Here is a 13,122-nt window from a genome sequence, read left to right as displayed (position 1 = left end):
GCTTCTGACATTCATCGATGTTCATTTCATTTTGTAACTCCAGAAGTTGCTCCAGAATGATCCCCTGCTCCTTCACAAAGTGTGCTGCTATAGTTGTTGCAAATGGAAATATTTTGAATTCACTGGAATTGATATGAACAGATACAATGGACAGAATACTCTCCTAATGTGCTATAGCATTTTTTAGTTCCATTAAAAAAAGAGTTGGTCTAAGATGACTACTTCATCAGTCCTTTATGGTCCTGTACCTAGGATGGACCTCAAAATAAGCAGTGAGCACAACTGAAGTTTAAAAAAGGTCAAGAGAAAGATCAACCTAGAAAGCTAACTAAAACTGACTACTAGTTTCAAAGCAAAAACTACAACTCTAAAACAACACAAATATAGATCTATGACACACAAAAATAAGCAGTTACAATGACAGTATTATTGAATTACATGTTTAATTTAAACTACACATATGTACAGTATATTGCAAATAATGAGCCTAAATATACATAAAGGGAGAGAAAACCTTATTCAGAAAGGTCACTCGACCTGAAATGTTAACTCTGACTTCTCTCCAGACCTGCTGAAAATACTAGATTTATGATGAGCCAACCCTCATTGCAATCTCATAATAGTAGTGCTGCATGCTTATTTGCAAAGATATAGAAGTGGCAATTTATCTGAAAAAAACATTAAAATTCTTGCCTTAAGTGCAGCTGGAAATGTAATATAGAAATGCCTCATTGTTTTAATAGATGTACTAACATAAAACTCAAAATTTTATTTTAATATATTTTCCACATTAATATCTGTACCATCTAAACCATGTCAGAAAATCATGGATTTAAGCACCAATCCAGAGACTTATGTATATAACCTTGGCTCATTCTTCAGTGACTGATGTTGCACTGTTAGAGACATCCCCTCTTGTCAACCCTATAGTCTACCAAATATCTGTCTTTCCCCGTTCTCTTTCTTATCTCAATGGCCTTTATGTTCTAACATGTGTTTTAGCAGATCATCAAGATCCATGAAGCTAACTTCCATATATACCTATGACACCACGTTCTATCTGTCCCTTCTAATAACTCCTCTCAATGCTTCAATGAGTAATAAATTCCTCTGATTAAATATCAGGTTACAAAATCATTGTGAAAACAACAAATGCCGGAGATCAGAGCAGTTCAGACAGCATCTATGGACAGAGAACAAGTAATGTTTTGAGTCGGCATGAATCTGCATTAGAGCTCTGATTAAGAGTCATCTAGACTCGAAACGTTAGCTTGCTCTCTCTCCATGGATGCTGCCTGACCCACTGTGATTTCCAGCATTTGCTGTTTACAGTACAGACTCCCGCACCTGCAATAATTTGCTCTGACAAAATCAGCCTCTCATGACTGCTTTGACTGCTGTCCCTTAACCACCCTCTCAGGTCGAGGTCAAACTCTTCAATGCCATGTTGGCCTGTTTAATTTTTGCTGAACCGTCATCCTCTTGTCTTCTCAATTACAAATACCACCTGCTTCCAATTCTGTGACACAATTGCCTTGGTCTATCTGCTGTTGAAACTCTTACCTTTGTTACCTCCAGGCTCGACTGTTCCAAGACCATGTTCCAGCCTTTATTATTTGCAGCTTGTCCAAAACTCTACTGCCTGTAACTTTCTCCACACCACATATGACCCCGTCTCCACTAATCTATATTACTTCATAATTCCCACCTCTTGCAAACCCCACGCAACACAGAATTTAAAATTCTCATTCTTAGCGATTAATGCCTTGCAAGACCCTGAACCTCAACATCTCTGTAGCCTATTATAACTCCCCTCTTCTCTGTACTCACTTGTTCCATTGACTCAGAAGCCTTGCACATTCTCCGCTCTCTTCAACTCACATTGACAGCTGCACTTTTAACATCCCAGATCCTTTACTCTGGAATTATCTCTCTAAACTATTCTCCAGCTTGCTCCTCCTTTCAAACCCTCTTTAGACCTTATCATTTTAACCATGCTTTTGGTCACACTGCCCAGTCTTTCCTTTGACTTGACAGTTTTATTTTCTCTTATGGTTGTGTGAGATTCCTTGGGGCATTTTCCTACATTAACATTCCAATTAAAATATAGATTGAGATAGTGCTTTCTGCTGTTGGCAGCAATCAATGTCTGAAACAAATCGGCTCTTCTCTGGGAGGATAATGACAGCCCTTTAAAAGGACCATAAAGTTCAAGAGGCTAATGTGGCTGACTACTTAATAGTTATAATGGCATTTTATGAATAATACAGGAAGCAAATACCTATATAAATATATTAAAACCCATTACTCTCACAGCATGAATTGTTAAGCTTTCAATAAGTTGCAGTATAGCTTCCCTAAGTGCAGTGTTAAGATGTCAGAGGGGAAGGAGGGACAAAAAAGCTGGACTTGATTCTGGTAACTTGTTTTTAGAACTGCTTATGTTATGTGCTGGATTGAGGTAAGAGAGTATGTATTAGTTTTGGGCTAGCAGTTTTCTTTTCTCCATGGTTTGAATTTGGGCAAGAAGATTTTAGCAAAGTGTCAGACCGTTCCCACATTTACCAGGTCAGCGTCATCATTTAAAACCAAGAACTGCGGATGCTGGAGATGTTCTGACAAAGGTTCACCGGACTCAAAACATTAACTCTGTTTCTCTCTCCACAGATACTGCCAGACACCGGCTGAGTTTCTCCAGCAATTTCTGTTTTTGCTTCTTTCAGAGTAATAATGAATATGAATGATTTTACTGTCATGGATATGTTACAGAGAAAAAAATACAGTGAAAAGCTTCTACTGTTGCCATGATCTAGCACTATTTTGAATGGTCTAAGAATATTTTTTTAAAAAGATTTTAAATGTAGCATTAAGAGAGTCCATGACCTTTCCCCACTGCTTTGGCACCGCCAACACCAGACCCACCCAACTTCGAAGTTGCTACTCCTCAGAAGCCAATTTTCGCTGCTGGACCTACCTCGCTAATGTCGCCTCTACTGATGCAGCAGCAGATGCCGGGTAATGTGCTCGCCCCTCCGCCAGCTGCCTCCCTGCCGCCATTTACCAGAGTCCTGCTCTGCCCTCACTGCCAATGTCTGCCAGAGTCCTACAGAGGCAGCACTGTAATGCAGGGTGTTATAAAATTATCCCAGGATCAATTTTATTGGACTAGATCAGCCGAAATGGGTTAGTGACATAAAAACTGCAGATGCTGAAATCCAAAGTGGACAAGCGGGAGACTGGAAGAACACAGCAAGTCAGGCAGAATTACACATGAAAATGTTGACTTCTGTACCTCCTGATGCTGCCTGGCTTGCTGGGTTTCCCCAGCCTCCTGCTTGTCAGCCTGAATGGGTAACAGCTGCACTGCTCTCCCCTTGAAATTTTCATCTTACCGGAAGACCGAAAGATTGAACAGCAGAAGTTCACCAAGGTCAGTATGTGGAAGGTATGGTACAGCAAGGGGCTGTCAATCACACAGCATTGGCCCGAAACTGCTATACAGGAAGCTGGTGAATTTTTGGGCATCGATCACTTTCGGCTTGGCTATCTACCCCCTCCACCCCCCTCCCCCCCCATCGCTGCTTGTGGGCTTGAAGTTGAAAGAACTTCCTCCTCGCCTCCAAAAGAAAAAAAGAACAGATAGAGAGAAAGAGAGAGAGAGAGAGAGCGTGGCTTTACCAGCTGACCAAAAATGACTGCCCTGTCGACAGCCAGACATTCCAAGCTGCTTTATTTTTCCTGTCTTCCAGGAACTCCCTTTATTTACCATGGACAAGGCTTCTTGCGGTTTCAGAGGCTTTTGCCCGAAACATTGATTTTCCTGCTCCTCTGATGCTGCCTGACCTGCTGTAATTTTCCAGCACCACTCTAATCTAGACTCTGATCTCCAGCATCTGCAGTCCTCACTTTTGCCTTCTTGCAGTTTCAGCTGCGTGATTAATGGGGATGATCTTTTGCAAATAAAAATCCTGCAATGTTTGTAAATAAAATAATAATTGTTGGTTCCATTAGTAGCAATAGTTAGTTAATACTTCCCTCTCCACAAGTGCCCTGACTGACTTAGTTCACTGGCTGACGAAATGCAATTCACATTAAACAATTCCATGAACGTTTTCTATTTGTTCATGGGATATGGCTGCTGCTGACTAGACTAGAAGCTTTTGCTCACTGCTAGTCACCCTGCAAAAGGTGAGAGTCGTCTTCTTGAGATACTACAGTCCTTGTGGTGTATGGACAACCACAATAAAAGGAGTTCCAGGAATTTTACACAGCAACAGTGATGGGACTGCAGTATAGATCTAAATCAAGATGATATTGATGTTCTCTGCATCTCCTACACATGTCCTGTCAGGCAGTAGATGTTGTCAGTTTGGAAGGTACTGTCAAAGGAAGCTTTGTGAATTGCTGGAGTGCATCTTACAGATGGCACATACTGCTGCCACCGTGTGTCAGTAGTGAAGGGATTGAATGTTTAAGATGGTGATTGGGGTGCTTTGCCCTAAATGGTGTCAAGCTTCTTGAGTGTTGTTGGAGTTGCACCCATTCAGACAAGTGGGAATATTCCATCGCACTTCTGACATGTGCCTTGTAGATGGTGAATGGGCATTGAAGAGATAGCAAGGTAAAAACAATGACTGCAGATGCTGGAAACCAGATTCTGGATCAATGGTGCTGGAAGAGCACAGCAATTCAGGCAGCATCGAGGAAGAGATAGCAGCTGAGTTAGTCACCACAGAATTCCCTAATCTCTGACTTGCTGTTATAGCTGCAGTCTTTATATAGCTGGACCAGTGCAATGATAACCCCAGTATGTTGATAGTGAGGGATTCACTTACTGAGATCCAACAACACTAGGGTAACCAAATAAACTGCTGACCAGGTGTATTTCCTCAATAGGAAGTAGATGGAGTCCTTTAGCCCTTAAACACAGATATACCATGCCCAGATCCTGCTGCTGGGTAAAGGTGCAGCAGGGCAAGACATCTTAGCGAGGTGAGAAACAGAATTAATTTTCATGCCTAATGTTTTTGTATTTCTTTGGATGGAGTCTGGGCCTCATTGGCCACACCAGCATTTATTGCCCATCCCTAATTGCCCAGAGAGCAGTTAATAGTCCATAAGACTGTAAGACATAGGAGCAGAAATTAGGACATTTGGCCCATCGAGTCTCCTCTTGCCATTCAATCATGGGTTACAGGTCTTTAAACCCCATTTTCCTGCTTTCTCCTCGTAACCTTTGGTCCTGTTGTAATTATACTCAATGACATGGTCCCCCCCAGCCTTCTGTGGCAGTGAATTTCACAGATCACCACTCTCTGGCTAAAAGGTCTTCTCTTTGCTCTAAGGCTGTGCCCACTGGTCCTTGTCTCTCCTGCCAATGGAAACATCTTCCCAACGTCCAATCTGTCCATGCCATTCAATATTCTGTACATTTCAATCAGATCCCCCCTCCTCCTTCTAAACTCTATTGAGTATAGTCACAGAGTTCTCAAACATTCCTCATATGATAAGCCTTTCATCCCTGGGATCATTCTTGTGAACCTCCTGTAAACCCGCTCATGGGTCAATACATCTTTCCTAAGGTATGGGGGACAAAATTGCTAACAATACTTTAATTGTGGTCTGACCAGAGCCTTAAGCCTCAAGAGTACATTCCTGCTTTTATATTCTAGTCCTCTTGAGATGAGACAACATTGTATTTACCTTCCTAACTACTGATTCAACCTGCAAGTTTACCTTAAGAGAAACCTGGAATTGGACTCCCATATCCCTTTGCACTTCAGATTTCTGAATTTTCTCCCTATTTAGAAAATCGTCGATGTATCTATTCTTCCTGCGAAAGTGCATGACCTCACACTTTCGCACGTCATCTGACACTTCTTTGCCCACTCTTCTAACCTGTCTAAACCTTTTTGCAGCTTCCCCACCTCCTCAATACTACCTGCCCCCCTTTGTAATATTTGCAAACTTAACCAGAACGTCTTCAGTTCCTTCACCCAGATCATTAATTTAAAGTGAAAAGTTGTGATCCCAACACTGAGTCTTGTGGAACACCACTAGTCACTGGTTTCCATCCTGAGAAGGACCACTCTCTGTCTTCTATCAAACAGTCAATCTTCTATCCATGCTAGTGCCTGGCCTCTAATACCATGGACCCTTATCTTACTCAGCAGCCTCCTGAGAAAGACAAGGCAGCTTATTAAAGGCCTTCTAGAAATCAGACAAGGCAGCTTATTAAAGGCCTTCTAGAAATCCAGGTAGATAACATCCATTGGGTCTCCTTGGTCTAACCTGCTTGTTACTTCCCCAAAGAATTCTAACAGATTTGTCAGGCATGACCTCTCCTTGATTAAACCATGCTGACTATGCCCTATTTCACCATGCACTTCCAAGTATTCAGAAATCTCATCCTTCACAAAGGACTCCAAAGTCTTACCAATGACTGATGTCAGGCTAATCAGCCTATAATTTTCCCATCTTTTACCATGTGCCCGGGTTTCACCTCTTGAGAATCTGGAAGGAACAAGTCACCAAAGTAACATTGTGGTGAGTGAGGGGACAAGAAACTAAATAAGTACAAGCCTGCACTATCTGGAGCTTATAAATCAGATGAGGGAATGGGATGATCGAAAAATTGGAGCTAAAAGGAGGATTGTGCCTGAGGATCGTGTATTCTACAATGCTTTCACAAGTACTGCAGGCCTCTGCCTTAGAAGGAAGCTTACCAATACTGACTCCCACAGGCTTCTCTAACGGGTTAGGATATATAGAGCCACCTCTGGTTAACTCCTCTGCTGGTGAACCATCTTGTCCTGCAGGAGAGAGGGAAGTATGTCAGTTAGCTTTATGCAGTCAGTTTGACTGTCATGGTTGAATAGCTGGTTCTATGCACAGCTGTCAAGTGTGAATATTGGATATCCAGCCTGTTTGACTGAAGTTGTTGCTCAGTAAGTGAGTAAAGGGGGACTGGCCAATGAGGTAGCTGATGGGATATAGTGTTTGAAGGTGTTTTTACTGATGGTCACAGCACATGAGGTCACTGAGTTTGACGTCCATGCTATATGCTACCTTTGACTGTGAGTCCTGCTCCTGCCCATCAAGTTATGGGACATTTTGTTTCCTTTCCCTGATTGAGGCACAGTGCACCTCTGCTTGAAGAGTTTGCTGCTACAACTCAGTGGCCCCCACTGACCCATCCAACTAATGAACAACACCTTGTGCTGACTGCACACATGAGCAGGCATCACAATGTTGGCATGCCACTGCATTACAGTCACCAGACGGATGCAATCAGCATATTGTCTTCAGGAGCTGTCCAGTTAATCCCTTTAGGAACTGGGTGATGTAGTGAGTTGACAACAGCCTCTTCACGTCTTCAGCCTATACTGACAAGATACAAACATCCTACCACAGATGATTTCGTGGATCTAAAGTGAAGTGAATCATAGAAACATGGAATAGCTACAGCGCAGAAGAAGGCCATTTGACCTGTCAAGCCTATGCCAGTTACCTATAAAAGCAATGTAGCTAGTCCTTCTCCTCTGCCACTTTCCCATTGCTCCTCAGGTAATTATGCAATTACCTTTTGAAAGCCTCAATTGAATCTACCTTCAGTTCCCATTCCGACAGTACATTCCAGATCATGACCACTTGCTGCAGAAAGAACAAAATCATCACGTCGCCTTGGTTCATTTTAAATCCATGTCTTCCTGATCTTTTCAGCGGTGGGAACAGTTCCTTCCTATCTAGATCCCTCATGGTTTTGAGCAACGCTATCAAAGAAGCATCTAAAGGTTTTCTTAAAAGGTGTTTTCTCACAGGATTTGAACCTGGGCATCTCATACTCAAAGTGAGAATCACAATTAGCTTGGGGGACAACAATACAATTCCAATTTCGAGTGAGGTTACATCTCATAGTTGACTATAATTTGGCATTAATTGGCTCTAAAATGGTGATTTATTGAGAGGTCAGTAGGTGTAAGAAATGGAAACATTCACACTTGTATAAAAGGATATGTGATTCTAAAAGCAAAGTCGCAATCATCAATCCGTGTTAAAATAGTCAGTTAGACTAAAGAGAATCCATTGGTTGTTGATTCCACTCCACTCCACTTTTTTGGGTACCTGTGCTGTTTTGTTAAATCCCAACAGCTCAGCAAGAATACATAATCTTGAAGTCCATACTCAAATGACAGTAGATTTGATTAACCACATTTAAACCTTTGAATTACTGAATACTCATGAGTCAGCACTAACACCCAGCACTGCAGATTTCTCAATAGCATCTGATTGAAAGCTAATGTTTAATTGCTGTCCATTTTAAGAAAGATGATATTTGGAAAGCTCTGAAGCAGAAATAGAGGTAGGATGAAAGGATTCTCTGATTCACCTATTGATTGTTCTTCAGATTGATGTCTTGTTCACTTACCAGCTGTTAGCTGAGCATTGCTGAGAGGACCATAATCTAATATATAAGAATTAAACTGATTTAATATTTAAAACAAAACATTGATCCCACAGAGCAGAGATTTATTGTTCCTGGGACAAACTGTTTTGCATCCTGTAGGATAGGGTACGTTCATGCTAAAGGAGATGTCAATGATCTTATGCAGTAACCATGATGAGTGCCATGATGTGGATGTTCCGGTGTTGGACTGGGTGGACAAAGTCAGAAGTCACAGGATACCAGTTTATAGTCCAACAGGTTTATTTGAAATCACAAGCTTTCACTGTTACTTCACCTAATGAAGGAGCAGTGCTCCGAAAGCTTGTAATTTCAAAAGAAAACTGTTGGATTATATCCTGGTGTTGTGTGACTTCTCATTTTATGATGAGTAGGTTCTTAGAGGAGTCACTGGTCAAGAAAAGATGGCAATACACACCATACTTTGTTCATTCACAAGAAATGAACTGACCAGCTCACCATTTATTGTCCTGGAGAAATGGTGGTGAGCTGCTTCTTGAACAGCTGCAATCCATTGGGTATCCATCCACCAAAATGTCAATAAGGAGGATTTTGATCCAGCAACTTTGAAGATACAACAATATCTTTCCTAATGGGATGATGTGTGGCTTAGAGCAAAATGTTCAGCTGACGGTTTATCCTCATAGATGGTAGAGTTTGGAAGATCCTGTTAAAGAACCTTTGAGTTGCTGCAGTGCATCATGTAAATGGTACACACTCTCACTATTACGCATCTGGAGTCGAGGCAGTGAATGTTGAGTGAAAATAGTTGGGAAATCGCATGCTGTAGGCCATAATTTTATTGCCAGTGATCTAAGCACAGCTTCTTCATGGAAGTCTCTGATACCCAAAGCTAATTCTTATTGTAGGTTTGCATTAATTTACGCAGCATGATCTTGTAATGCTTTAATCACATGAAACATTCTAATTTTTAAGAAACTAGGAATATTTTCCAGCAGATATGGCATTACACCCATATCCTTACTGATGTCATCTGTGCATAAATAGTCTTTTATTGTCTCTGTAGGTTTTAAATCCAAAGAAAAGAGGGAAAAAGAAGAAGTACATCAATTCTGGAACAGTGAGTACCATCCCAACTGAGTTACTAAAAGCAGAATGAGGTGCAACAGTTCATTAGTGAAACTTCTTAAAACCGAGATAGAAATGTACAAAATGTAACACTCCTTATCCTGCTCACCATCTCTACAGCTTCTCTGTCTACCGGCATGATTTCACCTCGATCTATCACTCCTCTTCTGCATGTCAGCCCTTGGGCAATATCATTCACACACCTGGACTTAACATATGTGTATTAATGACATCCAGTTTGATCCTTTTTAAGCTTACCTATACTTGGATGTGCTGGAAGGTCTTCAGTATTTGGGAGATTCAAGACACCACTCTTGGGCTGCTAGAAGAAGCTGTGTACCCTTGAAATCAATTCCAGCCCCCTCCCCACACCGTGTATCAGGCTGAAGCAAACTAATCACAGTCTCAGAATGGTATTCAAATCTCACCTGAGCTTCTGACCGCATAACCTTTCCATGGCAAAGACGAATTGCTTTCACATCTGCAAAGTTGTTCACCTCCAAACTTACCAGTTTGACTGCTGGTGAAAGTCTTACCCATACCTTTGTGTAACTATTCCAATGTTTCTCTGGTCAACCTCCTTCCAAAACGTAGCTAATTGTACCTTATCTTGCAGTATGTCGCATGGTATTTTAGTTTCTGGTGTCAAGTCTTAAATTTAAAATATCCTCCTCATGCTTAAGTAATTTCATGACCTTGATCCTCTCATGTTTATCAACATGATCCCAACCAGTCCCACAACTCTCGTGAGGGGAAGCATAATTGAGGCTTCCTGGAGGGTCAGAGTGAGTAAAGGTAATTCAAGTAGAAGGATGCTAGTGTGGGGAGAAATACTAATTTGAACCAGCTGGGTCAAGTGGTGGTTTACATTCTATGTGATACATTGGCATATATGTAATATATAGATGTACATTATTAAGCTACAGGCATAATCAACATCTTGCTGCTTATGTAAACCCATCAGTTGTAGCACAGAGCATTTAGAAATTACTGAAAGCTGAACATTTGTTTTCTGAGAGCATGGAGGACCCCACTTCAAAATATGTTAACTTTTGACACATTGTTTGTTGCATTTTTGAATCCGTTGCAGTTCTATCATTCAAGTCCCTAATAATTGCTGTCAAAAGGCATACAGGTATTTGAAATATAAGAGTTATCCCAGAAGCTCCTATACTACTTTATAATGAAGAATGCAGGAAGACATGCCAGGAGCGTCAATAGGCCTATCTGAAACTGAAGTGTCAATCCGGTGAAGCTATAACACAGGGCTGTTTGCATGCCAAACAGCAGAAGCAGCATGCAATGGAGCTAACCAATTCCACAACCAACAGACCAGATCCAAGCTTTGCAAGTCCTCTCACATCCAGTCATATGTGGAGAATTAAACAACTAACATGAGGTCAGAGCTCCACAAATATCTCCAACCTCAGTAACGAGGGAGCCCGGCACAACAGTGCAAAAGGCAAGGCTTAAACATTCTCATTTTCCTTCAGCTAGGAAGGCAAAGAGTTGATCCATTCTGTGAAACTGGAGTCTTAGTAAATGCAAGTTTTCAATGAATTTGATTCACCACAGTGATATCAAGAAACAGCTGAAGACAGTGGATACAGCAACAATATTGAAGAGTTATTTATCTGTAGTAGTTGCCATGCCCCATCCAAGCTGTTCCAGTACATCTATAACACTGACATCTACCTGACAATGTGAAAAATTACCCAGATATATTCTGTGCTCAAAACACAGCACAAATCCAACCCCATCAGTCTACTCTTGAGTATCAATAAAGTGATGGAAGGGGTTGTCAATCATGCTTTCAAGCAGCACTTGCAAAAGAATAACCTGCTCACTGACACTCAGTTTGGGTTCTGCTAGGGCCAAACTCTAAAGGGGAGGGGAGAGTCACTGCCCTTCATATCAAGATGGTATTAAACCAGCATGGCAACAAAAAGCTCTAGTAAAGCTGGAGCCAGTGGGAATTGTGAGGAAAACTCCCCATTAATTGAAGCCATGCCTCGCACAAAGGAAGAGGATTTTGGTTGTTCATCTCAGCTCCAGGACATTACTGCATTAGTCCTTCTGGGTAGTATTCTAGGCCCAACCATCTTCAGCTGCTTCACCTATGACTTTCATTCCATTATAAAGTCAGTTATGGTCTAATGATGTTATGGGAATATTTGCTGATGATTGAACATTGTTCATCACTATTCACAACTTCTCAGACACTGAAGCAATCCATGTTCAAATGCAGCAAGACCTGAACAATATCCAGGCTTGGGCTGAGAAGTGGTAAGTAATGTCAGTGCTATACAAGTGCCAGGGAATGACCATCTCCAATGTGTTATAATACTCACCTCAGGATAATTCGCTTTAGAGTATCTATTGGAAGATTGCATTTGCTGTAAAGCAGTTATGAAATAAAGTACATTGGATATTTTTAACTTGTAATTCCAAAATGCAATTTTTAAAAAGAGGATTGTTAACTGAAAATAAGTATTTCTCCATTGAATGTCTGAGGGGTGGGCAGAGGTGTGTGTGTGTGGGGGGAGAGAGAGAGACAAAGACAGACAGACCAGTAGAAGTCTTCTTAAGAACACATGGGAACTTCAACCAACAGTCCTGGAAAGTGGGAGAAGACAGTAGTCAAAACCAAACTCGACCATAATCTATTTGACCACAAAGATAACAAGAGGCCATCACCCCTCTTCCCCTCAAAAAGGAAGCAAGACAACAAGATGACTCTCTTTCCCCATGATGTGGAGGAGCTGGTGTTGGACTGGGATGCAACAAAGTCAAAAATCACACAACACCAGGTTATAGTCCAACAGGTTTGTTTGGAAGCCCTTTCTCCATGAATGCTGAAATTCAATCATGGTCAAAAAGAATCAGAACTACAGAATCTCAACCAATCTGCAAAACTAAGGATTGTGAAACAGACCGTTCAACGATCAAAGTCAATGCTACCTCTACTGCAATAGCTATAACCATCTGCTCTTTGTGAACAACTGGCAGACTAATCTTTAGTTTATTTCCTTTTGTGTTTTTCGACTCACGGCTTATTTCTAATGTTACACCCCCCTGGGATAATCCACTGGAAATCAAGGCCTGCTTTTTCTGGAGTCATCAAGAGTTGAAGATATCTAAAAGTTTGTAGAATGCCCCAAATTACCTGTCCTTCATACTTAGTTTGACACAAAGAATGTGTCAGGTTTCTGCACTTATATTATTCATATGAATAAACAATCTATGAACTGTCGATATGTAATTCTATTAGACGAAACACTAACCACCTAATTCTCACAGCTGAAAATGTGTTGCTGGAAAAGCGCAGCAGGTCAGGCAGCATCCAGGGAACAGGAGAATCGACGTTTCGGGCATAAGCCCTTCTTCAGGAATGAGGAAAGTTTGTCCAGCAGGCTAAGATAAAAGGTAGGGAGGAGGGACTTGGGGGAGGGGCGTCGGAAATGTGATAGGTGGAAAGAGGTCAAGGTGAGGGTGATAGGTCAGACTGGGGTGGGGGCGGCACACACACACACAGCGAGGGAGGGACACACACACACAGCGTGGGAGGG

General features: G+C 41.5%; 1 protein-coding gene across 4 annotated transcripts in view; it reads left to right on the top strand.

Moving 5' to 3' along the window:
- The window catches only part of LOC122558872 (copine-9-like), a 404,993-nt gene that overhangs the window by 331,914 nt on the left and 59,957 nt on the right, over positions 1–13,122 (top strand). For 2 of the 4 annotated variants that reach the window (XM_043707757.1, XM_043707755.1), the window contains one exon: positions 9,492–9,545. The exons of 1 other annotated variant lie outside the window; for it this stretch is intronic. In XM_043707757.1, the coding sequence (XP_043563692.1) occupies positions 9,492–9,545 (54 nt within the window). Of the gene's footprint in view, positions 1–2,370; positions 2,462–9,491; positions 9,546–13,122 lie in introns of those variants that run through there. One more of the 4 variants, XM_043707759.1, reaches the window with a different exon arrangement.

This window comes from Chiloscyllium plagiosum, chromosome 18 (assembly GCF_004010195.1).
Source record: "Chiloscyllium plagiosum isolate BGI_BamShark_2017 chromosome 18, ASM401019v2, whole genome shotgun sequence".
Lineage (NCBI taxonomy): Eukaryota > Metazoa > Chordata > Chondrichthyes > Orectolobiformes > Hemiscylliidae > Chiloscyllium > Chiloscyllium plagiosum.
Note: the sequence above shows the minus strand (reverse complement) of the source record. Positions and strands in the feature narration are given on the sequence as shown.